The sequence below is a fragment of the Scomber japonicus genome, chromosome 3 (genome assembly GCF_027409825.1).
Source record: "Scomber japonicus isolate fScoJap1 chromosome 3, fScoJap1.pri, whole genome shotgun sequence".
Lineage (NCBI taxonomy): Eukaryota > Metazoa > Chordata > Actinopteri > Scombriformes > Scombridae > Scomber > Scomber japonicus.
In genome coordinates, this window is record NC_070580.1 from 22,277,613 (window position 1) to 22,296,921 (window position 19,309).

Consider the following 19,309-nt stretch of genomic DNA (forward strand, 5'->3'; position numbering starts at 1 on the left):
GTGCCCATATAACACTTTATATACTATATGTGCATGTGTGAAAATGTATTGCATCTACTGTAAAAACTGTGATACTGGGATGTTCTATCACGCCTACATTATTTTTCAGAGGCAATTCCTTGTTATACAATTAATTTTGCATTATCAAAATTGACTTAACCATTCAGGGTCTGATTTCTATTGATGATGACTGATCATTTTAGAAATTTAGAGGACATATATAGCTTACGTATTGGTGCTGATGAGTACAGCTGAATGTTCAGGACCAGGGTCACCAGGAGCAAAGAGGAAGCTTTGAACATGATTTCCGTCTTGTCAGAGTCCTTCCATAAGTCAAACCACTGCCAATAAATCCAATACTGTGGTCACACCGTTGCCCCTGCAGTGAATGAGTGAATATCGCACAGGGGTGAAGACCACATGCACTGTGAGTGTGGACACATGTTATGAAGTGTCACACTACATGGAAACACTAGGAGGGTACTTGGAGGGCCGGGTGGGTAAAAGAGAAAGTTAAGGTATGTGACAAGTGATCACATATGAGTTTGTACCAGAAGGTTGTACACAAACCTTTCCATAACCTGTTCCTGTTTTTTGACACTTCAGTACAAAATAGCAAAGCAAAAATGTTATCGATGATATACTGCTAAAAAAATGATGTTAATTCAAGTGTATTTTTATTAGACACCGAGGAGTGTGGCTCTGGAGATGACAACAACAGTCTATCAGTCAGCCACTTACAGTGGGGAGAACAAGTATTTGATACATTGCAGGTTTTCCCACTTACAAAGCATGTAGAGGTCTGTAATTTTTATCATAGGTACACTTCAACTGTGAGAGACGGAATCTATGTTTAGAGACAATGAATCTTAGAGACCAACATTACCTCCAGTGTCACATTGTGGTTTTGAGATGGATTAATTGTGATGACATTTGGCACCAACGCTTCTTCCCATCAATCTCAGCTGACACATTAAACCTACTGTTTGTTAGCACATTAGAATTTAGCTTAATTTCTACAGATAAGTCTGTGACCTCTGTGCTTCAGTTTTTGACATCTGCTATATCTACATGTTTGCGAGACAAAGTCTTCAGGAAAAAAGCTCAAACAGCACATTATTCCACAGTGAAGTTACCATATTTTATTTCTTTAAGTGCCATTCATGCATATTGGGGAAGGGGGTGGGGTGGGCGGTGGTATCGACAATTCTAATAACACTTGAGTTATTTTACAGCACTAAACGAATACAAAGAGTAGCTGTGTCACCTCATTGGACAACAAAAGTAATAAACCGTGCAATAAACAAAAAAGGACAAATAGGAGAAAAAAATACAAGAAATGACAAAGACAAAATAAAAAAAAAAACAGAAAAATTAAACACAAACCAAATATATATTATCAACACTGAAACACTGAATGTAGAACCATAGTACAGGTAAAAGGTAGTGTCACACAAAAAGCCAACGCATTTTCATCACATATATACAATATAGATATATACATACTGTCACCCTCTGATTGGACAATAACAAAATACTCTATTCTTTTCCCTCTTCTCTCTCATGAGCAAGACCCACACCCTGCCTTGATACCCCCACCCCCAAGAGGAAAAAAGGGATGATTGAAAAGACATATATGTACAAGCACAACGACACACCAGCACTGGATAAAATAGGCCCCAATCAGCAGTACTTGTTGGCAGTTCTCTCCCATATTGTAACAAGGCTTTTTTTATCTTTTCATCTTTTTTTCCCCCAATAATAGTAATCTCTCTGGCAGGTACATGTCCAGCGGTACTTGAAAACTTAATTGTCTTTTTAAAAAGAACTGAAAACTCACACAAGCAAACACACAAATACACACACGCACACGCACACACACACACACATACAGATGTAAAATTGTGATTGTGATCCAGTCATTGTCTTCACCTTTTTTCCCCCTCTCTTTAGCCACATCTGTTTGCTCAAATTGTTTCAATGTTTTTCCCCTTGGCCTGATGTGCTCAAAGAGTAGCTTGCATGTTCACAATCTTCACCTGGAAGAACCGAAACACTCTATTGTAGGTCCATAGAATGAATACATATTGATTATCTTTTTCACTGCCATCTTCAGCTGCAGTCCTTTGGCCCACACTCACCTAAAAAAGGAGTCACACTCGCTTAAAGATGAGCATCTCAAATCATTCGGGTCACTCAACTGACTAAGTATTCTGTCTGAGCACTAATTATGAAATTCTGGCAGTTTGAAGAAAACCTATAAAAGTTGAGATCCACAGGCAAGGCAATTTTCGCCATACAGCGGACATTTGTGACACAAAGACAAAAAAATAAAAAATAGCAGAGAGAAGCGGCAGTTGACAGTTATAATTGGCAAGGAAAACATAAAACAAAAGCATGAGCTGAAAAAAAAATTAAAGGCAGTATGAACGGTTGAAAGCGAGAACTTAACTTCAGTGTCCTGGCTCTGGACAAACTGGGCTGCTTCTAGTCTCAAATAACTGTGGGTTCAAACGTATGGTTCTGTAATGTCCAATAAACAATCATGTGAGACTTGAAAGTGCCTTTTCTCACAATAACAAAGACATTTATGCATTGTCATAAAAAAGAATCCATGATTGTCATCAATATCAGATCAAAATTACAGTTGCCACTGTAGCTCCTAGTAGCTAAATTGTCTTAAAGGAATAGTTCAATATTTTGGAAAATATGCATATTCACTTTCTTACAGAGAGTTACATAATAAGATAGATACCACGCTCTTATCTGTTAAATATGAAGCTATAGCCAGCAGCTAGTTAGCTTAGCTTAGCATAATGACTGGAAAAAATTGTGAAAGAGCTAGCTTAGTGCAGTCTGAAAGTAAAAACATCCTCCAACAGCACCTCTACACCATCAAGTTGTAGCCAGGCAAGCTGCTTCCTTCATCCCTCCAGTTCTTTATACATAGCGAAGCAAGCAACTGCTGACTGTAGCTTCATATTTACCATGCAGACACAAGAATTTTCTCTCTAACTTTCCCCAAGACAGAAAAAGCACATTTCCTCAATCCCATTTTTAACTATTCCTCAAAACAAGGACACACAGTGTCATGGATGCAAAGCATCAAACACAGTAGAGCAGTATTGCAGAGAGTAGAAATAATCCTGGTCACTGTCAACAGCTGACAATGCCTCATAATTGCCACTAGGGGTCAGATAGTCTAACTATGAGTGAAAGAATGAACAAATGTGTGAGTACGTGAGGGATTAGCTTTCTACATCCAGGAGGTGCTTTGCATTTTTATATATCAACAAAAAATGTAAGTGTGCATTGGGGCTTTTTCTTTTTAAACATAGTGTCTCTAAAGTTCAGCAGCTGTCTGATTGAGGAGCCACTTGTTGCAGGACACAGAGGACGGGTTTACAGAACAGACAATCTCCCTGCTCTGTGCTTGAGAAACCCTTCCCACAAAAACACATCTCAAATCTAGTCTTTAATCACTGTGTGCATCTGCTTTTGTGCTCATAGATAGCATAGAGATGATTGCAGCAATCAATCATAGCCCTAAAATTACAATAAAACCAAAACACACAGACACACTCACTCACCATATGTTCAGCACGCACGCATGCACGCACATGCACGCACACGCACACGCACACACACACACACACACACACACAGTATCTACTTTATAATGAGTCACACTTCTCATTCTGTTATGATTGTGTAATAGCAAATCTTCTATCACAACAAAACATTGGGCAGTTAAACAAGAATCATATCTCCATAATTTAAATGTCAGAAGTGACATTAAACACTGACTGAAGCATTAAAACGCAGTATAGTAGGCGGAAAAAGGCAGACATTTGGATTCTACATACCAAAGAAACACTTGCATTTTTACCTCTTAGAAAGGGAAAGTTCAACATCTGATAAATATCCTATTCATGATTATTAAATCAAAGTCTGAGGACAGTTAAAAGGCTTTTCTACCATAATTTTGCTTGTTGAGAGGTCAGTATGAACTGTTTTAGAGACTTGAAATCTCCACCTCTCAAATGTTCTTTACATTTTACTCTTTGTTACTGTTACAGTACTATAAATGTCAAAAACGTTCATGTTTAGCACACAATTAGACCTGATTAACTGGAACAATACATATGAATAAGACTAGTTTTATTTAGCTGTTTTTGAGTGATGATGATGATGATGATGATGTTATGTTTAAAGGAACAGTTCAACACTTTGGAAAATATGCTTATACACTTTCTTTTCGAAAGTTAGATTGGAAGATTGATACCACTACATGTTTTTAAAAAAGTACTAATAATGGAGAGTAAATAAAAGGAGGACCAAAATGGATGAAGGAGAACAGAAACATATTTTTTGTTTCATGTATCTCTCTTGTTAAAACCTGGTGCCTAGTCCATAGATTTGGATTCTTATTTTAAAAGATGTTAATGTAGCCTTGAGCCACTGGTAACCTCACACCTCCCTCTGGATCACAAAACACTTTATATTACCTTTTCACATATGCAATAGTACTCCTCAAGACCTGTAGACAGACTTCCGAGTTCCCCTTTGACTATGTAGCCGGGAGGCGATTAGCTTAGCATAAAGATTGAAAGCAGTAGGGAAACCGCTAGCCCGACTCGGTCAAAAGTTCAAAAGTACATCTTCCAGCACCTCACTAATAAACAACTACCTCATTTATTCAATCCCTCCACAAATGTAGTGCTGGTAGATGTATTTTTGAACAGGCTAGCTGCTTCCTCCTGCTTCCAATCTTCATGCTAAGCTAGGCTAATCACCTCCATACTCATGCATAATGCCAGTGGTATCAATCTTATTATATCACCCGTGGAAAGAAGGCAAATGAGCATATTTCCTAAATGTTAAGTCATTCCTCCAATTATCAATAGGCTGCTAATGTAAAAATAATTAACTTCGCCCTTAAAACGTGCTTGAAAATGTGTACTTTTCAAGTTTTTAACAAAGTCTGATTGGTGGAGTAAATACCAACCTACATGATACACACACAGAACAAACCGTAGGTTACTTTGGGTTGAATTAGTTTAAAACGACAAAAAAAACATATCTGACTTCCCTACTATCACCTCCACTCACACTCATCATATTCACTCATCTTTAAGTGCTTGAGACAGAGAACTACGAAAAAAAGAAAAGTTGCTGTACTCCCATAACAAGTCTGTTGCCTGATCACATTGGTTGGCTACGATGCTTTCTGTGATGTTTTCTCTCTCTCTCTCTCTCTCTCTCTCTCACTCTCTCACTCCCAGTTTAATATCAATCCTGCTTAAACATTTAACACCCTGTTCAATACCACTGTTATTGTAAACCTAACTTTACCACCAATTCAGCCACAGTGGGGCCCACTTTCTCCCAAAAGTGACCATCGAGCACCATCACATTACTCACAGAGACGGCCTGTGTTTCTTAAAAACAAAAATAAAAACAAACAAACAAACAAAATGTTAAAAAGAGAGATTAACTCATCCACGAGGCAGCTGAGGCCAATGTCAACACGAGAAGAATTACAAGCTGAACACGTCGCTCAAATCACATAACAGTTACGGAGCAGGGGGGCGGAGGGGGAGAGGGTTTCGGACTTTGGAAGGCTGCTGGCTAGGGATGGGGAGAGGGCTGGCTGAGGAGCATGTGGTTTAAATGTGAATGTGTTCTACTTGTCTCTAGACAAGTACATAAGCAATCACTTTAACATGTCCGACTAAATATGATTGTCTTCAAAGTAACATTTTCTAGTTATGTTTTGCTTTTGTAAAAATGTCAGGACCTTGAAGTCTGTCTCTCTCCAAAGCTTGTCAAATGTTCTTCTGCATCCCACCCACAGTGGCCTCCTCTTCCTCCTCCTCCTGTGGCCTTTCAGCTCAGCCTGGCTTCCTCTGGCTTCCACCTCCTCTCCTCGCTCCCTTTTCTTTGCAAAAGGACGTCTAAGGGGCTAAACAATGGAGTCCCAATCAAAATCATCCTGGATGTCGTCGGCTGGCATACGATGCATCTGGAAGTTTCTGGTAGCTATCATGTGCTGCTGGTTCATCTGTGCATGGTGCCCTGGAGAGAGTACAGACGACAGGAAGAAGAGTTTGTGCATAAAAACAGGCCATGTAAGGAGACAGAATGGCTGCAAGTAATCATTTTTCCCCCTTTAACTTTATCTCACCTGTCATAGTGGGTCCTGCGCTGCTCATGGGGGGCATGTGGGGATATCCTGGAGGACCCATCATGGACATGCTCTGTCTGGAGTCCATGTAGAGATTTCCTGACAAGAGAATCAAAACAAAAAAAAAGTTTAAAACCTGAAGTACACATCTGAACAAGCCTTAAAAACTATTTACTTTAATGGTGCATTTCAGCATCAACACTGAGGATATTTGCTCTAAAAGAAACAACTACTGTCAATAAGATAAAGACATTTAAAAAATGGGCTTATAAACTTATATTCAGATTTCAGTGTCAATTAATAACTAGAGATGCACTGATCTGACCTTTTCTCTCCTGATACCTGTACATCTCACTGTGTGGAACTCACTGGAATAATCTTTGTGTAAGGTAACATGACACCAGGGATATGGCACTAAAAAAGGCTCCCCATGTCTGAATGAAGTCAAGTCAGTTTTATTTATATATAGCCCAAGACTGTACACTTTAATTTAAAGAGACCCGACATTCCCCAGTGAACAAGCACTTGGAGACCGCTGCAAGGAAAAACTCCCCTTTAAACGGGAAGAAACCTTGAGCAAAACCGGGCTCTAAAAGGGCGGCCTGTCTGCCTTGAGTGTTTGGGTTGAGGAATGAAAAGTATGAATGAATTAAAGTAACTGTTAGCAAAAACAAGACGTTGATAACGAAACAGTATTTAAAATGGATCGGTAATGTCATGGTCAAAACCAAATCCACTAAATCAGCTTTGTGATGTAGAGATCGCATAACTCTACAGGTAAATGCATGTTTTTATCTTCAGATATAAAAACCTTCCAGGTATTTTCACATGTTGACAATTACACAATCTTTCCCAGGGAAAGAACAGGGACAAAATCAGGTAATTAAGCAAGAGAGTTGAAGTCTGAATGCCTAAATCTTTGAAAATGCAATACCTCCCATCATCTAAATGATGTTTTACATGTCAATAAAACCAGCTACAACAACAGCACAAACTCAAAGTGTAATCTGAATCTGAAGGTGTTAGGGTTGAGGAGCAGGTGTCTAACCTGTGTTGAGGTGCTGGCTGGGTTTGTTGGGGTGCATGGAGCCATGACAAACAGGAGACTGCACTGCCCCTTGTGGCTGGATTACACCGGTGCGGGCAAAAAACTGGTTGATGGACGAGCAGAGGTCCGCTATCTGGGTGGGCTCCAGGGACCAGTTGTTCAACTCTGCTTGTCTCATACTTTCTCTCAATCCTGAGAAATATAAAACACACATTTATGGACAAAGAGTTACTATCAGAGCTGATGACAGCGTCCGCCTACACTGAAGTGCCTTTGTGACAATGAAATGTATGAAACTGCGCTAACCAGCTGTCCAAAGAATATAAATTTAGTAAATGAGAAACCAATTTAAAAACATGACACAAAACTTTCCTTGCAATATATATTCATTATGTCAGTAACCTTCAGTGGGTGATATTTAAAAAACACCCTACCTTGCAATCCTAGACTGTAATTGGATAAACTGACCTGCTGAGCTCGGTGTTTTGGTAATTAAACTTGAAGGCAGTGTTATTTAATTGAAGAGCTCAGTTTAATTAAACTCATAATCAACTCCACTGTGTCAACACTTCAGCACTCAATCAAAAGCTGGGGCAGTACAGTACAGTACTATCAGCTACTAGCTCTAAACGTTCATCTCTTCTCATCATGTCTGAGTACACAGGAAGTACATCTAATAGATACAAGTGTAATCTTGAAAATCTCTTAAAAAATAGATCAAATACATTCTGTAATGATTATTATGGATTTGTAAATGCAATCACATCTACTTGTAGTGTCCAAACCGCACCTTGGAAAGGTGAAAGGTCGACATCAGCCCAGTTATAGCTGCTAGCAATACGACAGCTTTCTTTCAGTGCATCCAGATTTGGGTACCAGTCAGACAGTAAACCTGCAAAAACACACAGCATACTATCTGTAACATTACAAGATAAGAGATGTGAATAATACAGGTATTTTGGTTTCAACAGAAAAAGACGAGCTTACTCCTAATTATGTAATTGGGGACAACTGCAGAATAATCACTGCAGTAACTGTCATTTACTGAAAATTAGGCAATAAGGCCAGATAATGTTTTTTTTTTTAAATTATATCCACATTTTTATAGCTGTGCAGGAATTCTTTTTGAGCCAAATGAATGAAAGGTAACACCAAACCAAACAGTTTATCAAGCTTTTAAGCATTTCAGTACTGTGTTGTGGCCACTAGGAGGAGCCAGTTGACTGTAAAGGCTGCTGTGCTCAAAGCTAAAGTCACTGGATGCAGCATTGCTTTGTTCTCACAACATCACAGATAATAAATCAGATGATGATTTACTGTTTAGCACCTGAAACAATTTCTCAATTCCGAGAATGAGGACCGATTTGAAACCAATTTCAGCGGTAAAGTGTAAAGTGGTCGCCTTAGTGCTCGCTCACGTGTTAGTGTGATGAACAGGATGAAGAGAAAACAATGTGACGACGCTGGTTCAAAGGGAGACAATGACAGACAGAGGGGTCGTACCTGTGTTGCAGGCCATCTGTTGCTGGGTAGGATGGGGCTGGAGGGAGAGGCTCTGATGCTGCTGTCCGTGTTGAGAAGGATGCTGGCTGTGCTGCGTGTGTTGGGAGGGGTGTGGTGTGTGCTGCTGTGGGTGCTGGCCGTGGGATGGGTGCTGCGATGGGTGCTGCCCGTGCTGGGGGTGTGCAGCGTGCTGCGGGTGTTGGGAGTGCTGTGGGTGCTGTTGGTGCTGACTGTGTTGGCTGTGCTGGGCGTGTTGGCTGTGTTGGTTGTGTTGGTTGTGGGGGCCACCGTGCTGCGGGAGGTGCTGTGCGTGGGGTGAGCCGTGGCCAGGGTGGGCTTGGGCAGGATGAGACAGGGGCACCTGGCCACTGTTGGCAGAGTGGCTGTTGGGGTGGCTGTTGGGTTGGTTGTTTGACAGGCTGTTCTGAGTGCTAATGGTGCCACTGGGGGAGTGCTGATAGGAGCAGGAGGTGTGGGTCTGCTGGGAGGATTCTGACGGTATTCCCATCAGACCTGCAAAACAGATACACAAAAACTAAAAGCTGTAATAGTACTGAAATGATAGCAGATGCCAAATGATTAGCTGACCATAATTGACAGATTTATGCATAATGAAAATAATCATTAGCTGCAGCCCAACTAATTAAAAGCTGATCATTTTTTCTGATTAATCAATGGATCTATCAAAAACCAGAAAATAGTAAAAAAAAAAAAAAAAAAAAAAAGTACATCACAATTTCCCAGCGTCCAAGGCGATGTTCTCAAATTGCTTGTTTTTTCTGACCAGCTACACATAATCCAAAGATTTTTACTTCAATATCATGGAGGACTTAAAAAAACAAAAAAATGTCATTTTTCCCATCCCTAAATTAGCATAATACACTTCAGCACAAATACAAAGAGTGCCAGGTTTGTCACATGTAAGAGCAGCTACTTAAGGATATGTATCTTAACATCTTACGTTAATGGGATGTGGGCCTCCTGTGTTTAAGTAGTTCTGCACTTGAGACAGACCAGCTGCCATTTTGTTGTATCAGGGAATGACTCAGCATCAATTGTGTCTCTGAGGTTCACGAGCCCAAGCTGCTGTCTCCTCTCCAGCTACACGGCACTGGATTGCCTTTGACAAATTCACTGTGCTGCTGCACGGCTCTTTAACAGACATGACTGGAGCATGAACATCTGCACACCCAAACTGCAATCATCTGAGTGGCAGGGAGTGGTCTTAAGAGGCCCTGTCCTTCACAGCTTTGGCACAGTAAACCTATTTCACTGGAGTGCTTTTAGAGCTGACTCTAGCCCTGCACCTCCACAATCGGCACGTAACACTCACTGCAGGGGTGACAAAGGTGCATCTCTTATCGGCACAGAAAGCCCATTGTCCAACCAGGGAAATACAGAAAGCAATTAACGCGGCACCAGAATAATAATGCGAGCTCATTACCTATTATCAAAGCCAGTGAATTAGCTCACTGTCTACAGCGGCAGAGTGTGAAATCCTCTAGCTTGATTATTTACGCTTTTTAATTGCTAGAGCTTGCCTGACTACGAGATTTCACTTTTATGCGCATAAAAAAGGTAACAACTTTCAACTAATGAAACATAGATGATAGATTAAAGGAGAGGAACTCTTTGAAAACATTAGCATGAAATTCATTTGATTTGTGAAAGTAGGTTATACACAGAAAGCTCCGTCTACTTTGCTCATAACCCGCTTGTCAAGTGCTCTTTGTTTATCAGTCAATCAGATTACAAGCAAAACTGCATTTTGTTCTTCTGGGACTCGCAGGCTTTTGGAAAGCTATGCTCTATCCACCACTATGCATTATATCATACAAATTCCTCATCATTATGACAAATGAACCTCAATCCAATAGATTTACTGAGGACTTGTGCTGCCTGTAACCTCTTCCACTCTGATGAAACACAGCCTGCACACGAAAACATTTCAAACATGACAAGACGCAGATAGCTTTCATGTAATTTGAAAAATATAAAACAAGAGGGATGGGGAATCAATTCTGAATTAACCATATAATAAATGTTGTAATGTCTCCTTACAACCCCCAATGAAATATTTAAGACATGAACTTTTGCTCAGCTTTTGAATATGAGATTAGGTCTTTTCCACGCAACTCTGGCAGAAGACCAGGAAAATACTTAGTATAGATTTGCTCTATAGGCTAGTCCGCCTGTTGAATACCTGTTCACTTCTCAGTGAGCCTAATTAGTGGCTTAAGACCCTCTATAGCCCCAGCTGTTAAGAACAAAGCCACATTAGGAAAATCGTTTAGAGAATCATCCTGTTCCAACATGCTGCCTTGATAAGTGAAGCTTAGGCTCTCGATTAGGTTTCCACTTGATGCTCCGGTGAGGCCACTCACCTTGTTGGCTGAAGGACTGCTCAAAAACAGACTTGTAAAGGCTGCGGAAGGAGGCACTGAGATCTTCAAATTCAGAGAACAGGAGCTGCTTGTCCCGGTCTGGCATGTTGTACTGGGACTGGGGGGGCTGCTGGAGGCTCATAGACTGGGACACGGGTTCTGGGTGACTGGTCACCTGGGAACAAAGGAGGTGAAGAAGATGGAGAGTTACAAAATGGAGCAATATTGAGCGTGAAATAAGATGTTTAATGTTTAATTTGTGAGATTTTCTGAAAATAAATAAAAGCACTGGCTAGAGTTGTGCTACATCTGCAACACTGTCTACAGGGACAACTGATACTAAGAGAGGCGCACTATAACACTCAAACATACACATCAATAATATACATACTTTTCAAAGATACTCGCCATGCTCATCTGGTCATGGAGCCGCAAAAACAGAAAACAGAAAACCTCTAGAATATTTAATGCCAAGTGTGAATGTACGCAGCAAATACACACAGATACGAGGGTGGTCTGATTCTTCTGAGGAGCTACTGTACAGTAACAATGTTTGTTTCTGTTACAAGGGGTGTCAGTCACACAATATTTAAAGAACAATTACACTAACTGCAACAATCCAGGTCAGTGCTTAATGCCTGGGCTCACACAACATTAAGAGAGCAACTCGCATGGACACAAAGCCAATACTCAGGTGGCCTAGCAAAATGTATTTAAAACAAAATCAATAGCAATACCTTGTACAAATAAGCAGCCATTTTATCCATTTATTTGTGTGGGCAGTCAATGTTATCATATGCACTGCTCCTGGGTGTGAGAGCAAGCAGTGTTCCCTCCAGCAATGAGTTCTTCACAACAAGGCCAGCGATATGAACCCACTGCTATTTCACAAAGCAAGACCTAACCTGTGTCCACTTTGGGCAAGCATTACAAGAGAAGTCACGTCCAATTTTTGATCATAACATCTTCCTCTTCCAAGATGTGGGCAGGCTGCTGAAGAGCATGGCTCACAGTCTGGCTTGGATAAGAGTGAGAGGTGATAATAAAGCCAGAGTGTTTACTGTGAGCTGCTGCTTTGGCTGTGAGAGAGAGTGAAAGAGAGAAAGAGAGAAAGAGAGAAAGAGAGAGAGAGAGAGAGAGAGAGAGAGAGAGAGAGAGAGAGAGAGAGAGAGAGAGAGAGAGAGAGCGCACATCCATCAGGCTGAGCCGATCGATGCCCAGCGCCTGGAGCAGGGAGCACTCTAGGATGCGGGAGGACCACACCAAAGAGGGGGCATCTCTGGTGGGAGGACATCAGAGGAAGCGCTTCTCTTTGTCTGGCTTCCAGGAGCGTGCACATTTTTCTCTGTTTCCCTTAACCCCCTTCCTGATGTTGTACTCTAGAGCATGTCCATGCTGAACCTTGGTCTATTGCTGTCTACAGCTGCTTTCTCTGAACAGAACCTCCTGGGGTTTTCTGATCAGATGAAATATAGGATACAGTACACTTTCTGAGTCTGGTGGTGTTTCATTTTCATTCATTTAGTGACTGTGGCTCCCCCACAGCTTGAATAATGTGGATAGAATGAGAATTTTTCATTTGGCCTTAGCGCTTAGTGCTAAATAAATCATCATTTACAAAACATTTATATAAATATATCTATATATCTTTTTAAAAATATCCAACTAAGAGCATGAGCTGCTTATCACCATTCTTCACTCTATACAGCCTTTAAGGAAGCATGGTCACACAATATTTGTACAAAGGCGACCAAGATGCTACAGCAGCATCTTTGTTGTTTTGTGTTTGTACCAGTGTACAGTGCAACTTGATAAACTGAGGTCCTTGCAACCAAGACTTGACCCGCGGCCCAGTCTGAACAGGTCAGGTAGTCTCTGTGTCGATATTTCTAATACCCAAGTGGATCTGAGTAGACTCACTATCAGCTCTGATGATCATCAGTAGAGAAATATATTTTTTGACACTGGACGGAGAGTATGAACTGTAAAGTGCAGAGAATAAGGACACGCATTGCTGTTGAGGTCGACAATCTTTTTTGGATTGGGACCGACTTCCTTCAGGTCACTTTTTAAATAAAAGAGTCTCTTCTTGAAAATGAATTGATGTACACAACTCTGTGAAGACCTCTAAAATGTACTGTATCATTATGGAGTGAGCGGTGTTGCTCTTACCGGTGTATAGCTGTGCACGCTGCCCACGCTGTTGAGATTGACGGAGGCCAGACTCTGATCAGACAGGCTGTTGTTAAGGCTGCTTCTCGGACTATCGCTCCCTTCCTGGTCTGTGTTATACAACGCCACCTGAAACACATACATGTACATTAGCTTTTTCCTCTCACACATGCACGTACGTACGTATGTACACAGGCACACACACAAATTACTGTTACCATTGTCATCTCAACTCTTGCTAATGGTGGAGCATGTCAGCATTCCTCTGAGATAATGGGTACGGAAGGTAAAGTTGGTCTGTAGTTAACAGTGTAATTCACTGTGGAAATGTGCCTGTGCTGCATGCAATGACATGCCATAATGGCAGAGTATTTTCTTTTCCCGTTATTGAGAGTGTGTGTGGGAGACACAGGGTGCTGCTCAAAACCACCCACAGTCACTGAGGGGTTCTTGTTGAACGTGTAAAGGGGTCTGCAGACAGCTGAGACATTCCCATCACTAAAGGTCACACTACTGGCGATGTCAGCCACATCTGCTCACCAAGCGCAAATCCGTTTGGGACAGCTAACAAAGAATTTCAGTGCTGCCGAGACACTGACCTTTCAATATAGCAGCGAAACTAGCCAAAGCACTTCAGGACGACAATCTTAATTATCATCTAACAACGTTAAGCCCTCCCCACCCTTCCCAAATAAAGTGCGCTGTTAGACAATTAAAACAATAAGAAGAAGAATGATGCAGATATTGAATATAATGATACCCACAGAGAATAGGGAATGTGTTTAGTATTTAGTTTTGTATTGTGAGAAAGGAATGGCAATAATGCACTGATGGTGCTGCAGTGGAAGGAGCCTGATATTCTAAGATTGGTGTGTGTGTGTGTGTGTGTGTGTGTGTGTGTGTGTGTGTGTCCGTCCGTCCATGACTGAGTGCAGCATGGTGGCTTCTGCTCATCACTGTGAGTGGAACAGAGTGGGCTCTGTGCTCAGCACAATGAGACAGCAGTGGCAGTAGCCTTCAGGCAGGCAGATTGGGCCAGCCCTGCCCAGCACCCTGCTTCAGCAGCAGCAGTGGACTGAAGCCTCTTGTCTTTCTGTTGAGCCACAGCTTGCAACCACAGAGGCCACGAGGAGGCCCTGACTGCCTTCTCTGCTCTGACTGATTGGCTGGCTGACGAACATCCTGGTTCGAATCCACATGCCGAATGAGAGCATCCAATCATATTAAGCTTTTAATATGGAGCTTGGCTCCAGCGCTGGTAATATGAGATAGAAATACCGTGATTTCTACAAAACTGAGGGTGCAAATACTGAATCCAGGCAACACTGTTCAAGGGGTGAGGGAGGGAGGGGAGGATGTTGGTAGTAAGAGAAGCTCATTAGGCAACTCTAGCCTTCCTCCACTCAGTGTGGGCTTGGCTCCAGTGTTCATTAGCGTGAAGGGGAACTCAATGAGCAGCTAAGACTGAAGGCTTAAGCACGTCTACAAAATCAGCCCTACAATGCTAATCAAAAATAGCGTACCACAGAAATATAAATGTTATGTGTAATGAAGTCATAAAACAGGCTTTTAGCCTTAAGTCTCTCACCGCAATCTATTTTTACTCTACTCACCCATAAAGTGTGATGATTTCAAAACCTCACTGCTCTGTGGTTTACGCAGACCCCACAGTCCCCTGAGTGTAGACGCCCACTCAAGCACGTATCGTCACAGGCGTACACCCAGTCTCATCTCACCCACATTCATAGAATCAAGCACACACATATGACACACACAACTACGCACATACACCCATATCTGTAGCCACATATGTGTACAAAGGTAGGCCAACACACACACAAAAAGACAGACTGAGGCAAGCATGCTCATACAGGCAGGAGCGGCTCCACAGTAAATACTGTGTACGGTGTTAGTTAGCAGGCAAGCGAGTCAGTTCTATTCTTAGCAGTGAATTAAGTAAAAAGCCAGAGGTGTCTTTTACATGGGGGCCTAATCTGGAGCATGAGACATGGATTATGAAATCAAAGCAAGATTGGCCCAGGTGTCTCCAACAATGCCAGCCAGTGTTCAGCACAATCCCTGCATGCAGGATTGAGCAGACAGAGACAGACGGAAGAAGAGAGAAGGAAGCGATATTAGAGAGAGAAAGAGAGGAGGGGGAAAAAGGCCAGACTATGCATCAGCAAACAGACTTCCAACAATCCCCTCTTTCCCTTCATCATCACACTTCAGTGCCAGAGTTTCATCACATTCATGTGAATGTTAAGGGCCGCCTCAGAACACAACCTTTTTTTTGGGGGGGGGGTCTGAGTCTATGTGAGAAAGGCACAAAAAAGAGGGAGAGCAGGACAATTTTGTGAGGAATGTCCAACAGTAGAAAGAAAAGAGAAAAGAGATTCTCGCTGGTTCAGTAGTCATCCCTCCAGCTTCTCTCATTGGTCTATCCGAGAAGGCGGGAAGGAGGGAGAGACTGGAATAGAAAGGGAGAGAGAGAAAAACAGAGAGAGGGAATTCCTGTGGCTTGGCACACTGCACCAAAGAGGTGTGGTCTGTCGTGTGTTTACAGTGTAAGACAGTGAGAAACAAGCTCTCTCTGAGGACTTAGCTGAGATCTGTTGCTATTCCACTTTGTCTTCTGTTCACTTTACCAGCGTTAGTTTTTCCTCACAATCAAGTGAACATAAAGAGGCAAATAAAAACTTTCACACTCTTAAGTAGCCCCATTTGAGATGTTTTAAAGTGTTCTGCTTGTTACTTTTCTGAGTTATTTGACGGCAGGAATCCAGACTCTTAGCTGTCAGCTCGTCACATTAGGGCCTCATTATACATTTACTGCTGGTGGACACCAGTGCTGTTGCAAGTGCTTGTTTGTTGCAATCAGGAAGGAAAAAGGGTCATCTTTCTCCACACTTTGGCTCATGAATCTGTCTGCAGCAGAGACATGAAAAACTGCATGCTCTCTGTAGAGACTGCTCCTGGCTAGCTGTCAATGACACGCTCGTCAAAACAAGCAGAAACACTATGTAACCTACTCTACATACATGTGCACGCAAGTTATAACACACACCGACATATGCTCAGACTTTTGCCTCCAACTCAGAGCTTAAGAGGCCCCGTCACATACACGCCAACTCTTCTTTCCTATGAACACCCCTTTTCACATTAAATCTTTTTTTTTGTAATGCTTGCAGCAAATGAATAAGCGACTCTTGTAGGCTTTTTAAAAGTACTCCTGAGAGCTGCCCCCATTGGGCCCAGAGGATGAGAGCTTAAGGTTAAAAAGCCTATTTAAATTTCAGAGTGAGCGGCACACTCACAGCTAACAGCTAGCAGTCCCTGTTGCTTTGCTGTGTTTCCAAGCTTTTACACATACATACATACACACACACACATATATATATATATATACACACACACACACACACACACACACACACACATATATATAGATATATATATATGGACAGACATATACACTTCACTTTTTAAACTACTAAGAGTGGATGGAACAGGCAGCAGGGGTGTTCACCTGTGGTGTGACAGCGTGGCCACAGAACAAGCAACATGACTCTGGTCGTCAACCTCCACTACAGGTGTGAATACAGAAACCCCATGCAGTGTGTGGAGTATCCTATTGCAGGTCTGCACAGGACTGTGTCAGGTCTATCAGGTTACAAAGTGCTAAGTATCAGTGTGAGCATCATATTTCCGTACTGGAGATAACAAGAGCCCGCTGCCTGTTGTTGTAGAGGAAAACGGTGCTGCAGTGCAGATAGTTGTGTATTTTGGTGTGGGTTGCATTGCAGAGAAGCTTTAGGCATATGAGCATGTGCATGTGTGCGTGTATCTCCCCTCCACAAGAGTGCTCCTCTCTCTGTGGGGAATAGTGCTGTAGGTGGTTGGAGAAGTGGGTGGGGTCAGGGTGCAGCCGTGTAGCCAGGTGTGTGTTGGAGCTGGAGGCTGGATGGCTGGCTGTAGTACCTTGTTAGTCACAGTGTTGATTGCCAGCGTTGGAGAGGCACTTCCAGAGATCATACACTCCATCCCCAAAGACTCCGACTCCAGGCTGTACGGCGTAGAAGCCTGTGGGGGTTGGAGGCGGGGTGTGGAGGCAGAAAAAAAAATATATAAATCAAACATTATCCAATTATCAAACACATGAGATCCCAGTGCAGGCTGCACAGAAAGACCCAATTTATGTTTTTGACAATTCTTCTACACAGATCAGCGTCAGATACATATCTACCAGCAAGAAAAACCAGGACCACTCTCATATGACAGAGCAACACCTTTATTTAGGTCACATTTGAACTGTGCTTTCTGAGAAGAAGAAGACAGCCCCCATCCCCACCCTCACCTTCCACCCAAACACATACGTGCACACGAGCGCACATGCACAAGCATACCCTCGTCTTGCCGTGCAGCCGCACTGTTATGAGAGATAACTCTGCCATGCCTGTCTCCCAAAACTGCTTACTGTAAGAGGATTGGCTGCCAACAATACCATTTTTAATTCATGATAAACATAAATGAGATTTCACAAACTCTCAATTTCAATGTCTGACTCTTAATGGAATGCCTTGTAGGCAGACGGTGTCTAGAGGGGGAAGGGTGAGCATGGCGCATGTGTCCTACAGAAAACACACTCTTCACATGGTGCGTCCCATTGTGTCACGCCTAAATGAACAGAACTGTATGCGGAGAGCTTTTGCTAAATCTGTTGGAAGAGCAGCATACAAAAAACAATTTTACTTTTCCCGCTACTTTGCATTTCTCGTTTATAAATTCTCCCCAGAGAAGAAAAGTAGTTTGGTGAATGAATGTGATAGTATTTGGACGCTGTAGGGCAATTACATGACTGGCGTGTTAAGTTTTATGTCGTTGCGGTGCATTTGTATGTGTGCAGTAGACAATAGCATGTGTGCTGATGAGTCTGCCTCCCCAGCTTAACAGAATCTTCCCTTCTTCGTAGCCTCTGGTCAGCCACATTGTGGGGAAGGAGGAGTCAAGAGCCCGCTGCGTTGGGATGCCCCAGGGCCAGGTCAATCTGAGCGGCTCACTAAAACCTGTGCAGCTGTACGTAACGCTGGATGAAGCTCATCCATAATTAAAGACAAAAGCTCCCGCTCAGAATAGCCGGCGTGCACAGCTCTGCATTAATTGATGTTTGTTAAAAAAAGTGAGTGCAGAATGTAATGTATGTAATGGCTGCCTGGGGCATAGTTTATTAATAAGGAGCCCACTTCATGACAGGCTAGCGAAGCAGCATGAAGAGGCAGTTACGTAAAGTCTGGATATGAACTCCTACTGAGTCTGTGTGTTTGTGTGTGTGTGTGTGTGTGTTTGCATGTGTGTGTCTGCATGTGGCAGAGAAAGAGTGGGAGAAAGTGGGAGAGAAAGGAGGGCAAAAGGAAGAGAATATTGAGGGAGAAGTAAAGAGTCAGAGGCAGAGAAAAAGACTGAAGCGAGCAGAGATGGAGGCAGAAGCTTTAGCAGAAGAGCAGCATATGTAGAGAAAATGTGTTTTCGTAGGAATATGCAGTGTGACAGTGTTTCTCTCATCACACTCACCCGCTCTCCAGACCGTGGCCTCTTCTTTGGCCGTGTGGGCAAGGCGTCCTCCTTTGGGTTGGTGTCGATGGCCCAGTAAGAGCCCTAGAGACAGAAGAAAAGACCTGTGAGCTGATAAAACACAACCGATTGCTTTCTCACATGACATCCCTGCTATGTTTGCACTGGACTGAGACACTTCCTCTCTTGGCATCACACAAGCGTCAAACCTTTCTTTGGCTTTCCAGCTTGAGTGCAAAATTATTTAAAACATAGAGGCCTCGTTTGCTCTGCTAAAGCCTTTATTTGAGTTGATATCCGTGTGTTCAGAGCTTGTGCGGCGTGTGGGTGGACTTTGTTAGAAAGAAAGACTTGGCTTTTCCTCCTTTGTGGCTGCTCCTCAATGAGAGGCTGGTGAGGGCAGCTGGTGGTGGTGAAATGCTAAGCCTCTCCTGAAGCTGTACT

The 19,309-nt window shown here is 42.5% G+C and overlaps 1 protein-coding gene across 1 annotated transcript in view; it reads right to left on the bottom strand.

Annotated features, from left to right (window-relative positions):
• Positions 1 to 4,338: 4,338 nt before the first annotated feature.
• foxj3 (forkhead box J3) overlaps positions 4,339 to 19,309 on the bottom strand; it is a 78,112-nt gene continuing 63,141 nt past the window's right edge. The window contains exons 4-12 of the mRNA XM_053315282.1: positions 18,866 to 18,949; positions 17,276 to 17,377; positions 13,295 to 13,423; positions 11,123 to 11,297; positions 8,739 to 9,251; positions 8,026 to 8,127; positions 7,236 to 7,427; positions 6,188 to 6,286; positions 4,339 to 6,078 (exon numbers count right to left, since the gene is read on the bottom strand). Coding sequence (XP_053171257.1) covers positions 5,966 to 6,078; positions 6,188 to 6,286; positions 7,236 to 7,427; positions 8,026 to 8,127; positions 8,739 to 9,251; positions 11,123 to 11,297; positions 13,295 to 13,423; positions 17,276 to 17,377; positions 18,866 to 18,949 — 1,509 coding nt within the window. The 3' untranslated portion in view covers positions 4,339 to 5,965. The remainder of the gene's footprint in view (positions 6,079 to 6,187; positions 6,287 to 7,235; positions 7,428 to 8,025; positions 8,128 to 8,738; positions 9,252 to 11,122; positions 11,298 to 13,294; positions 13,424 to 17,275; positions 17,378 to 18,865; positions 18,950 to 19,309) is intronic.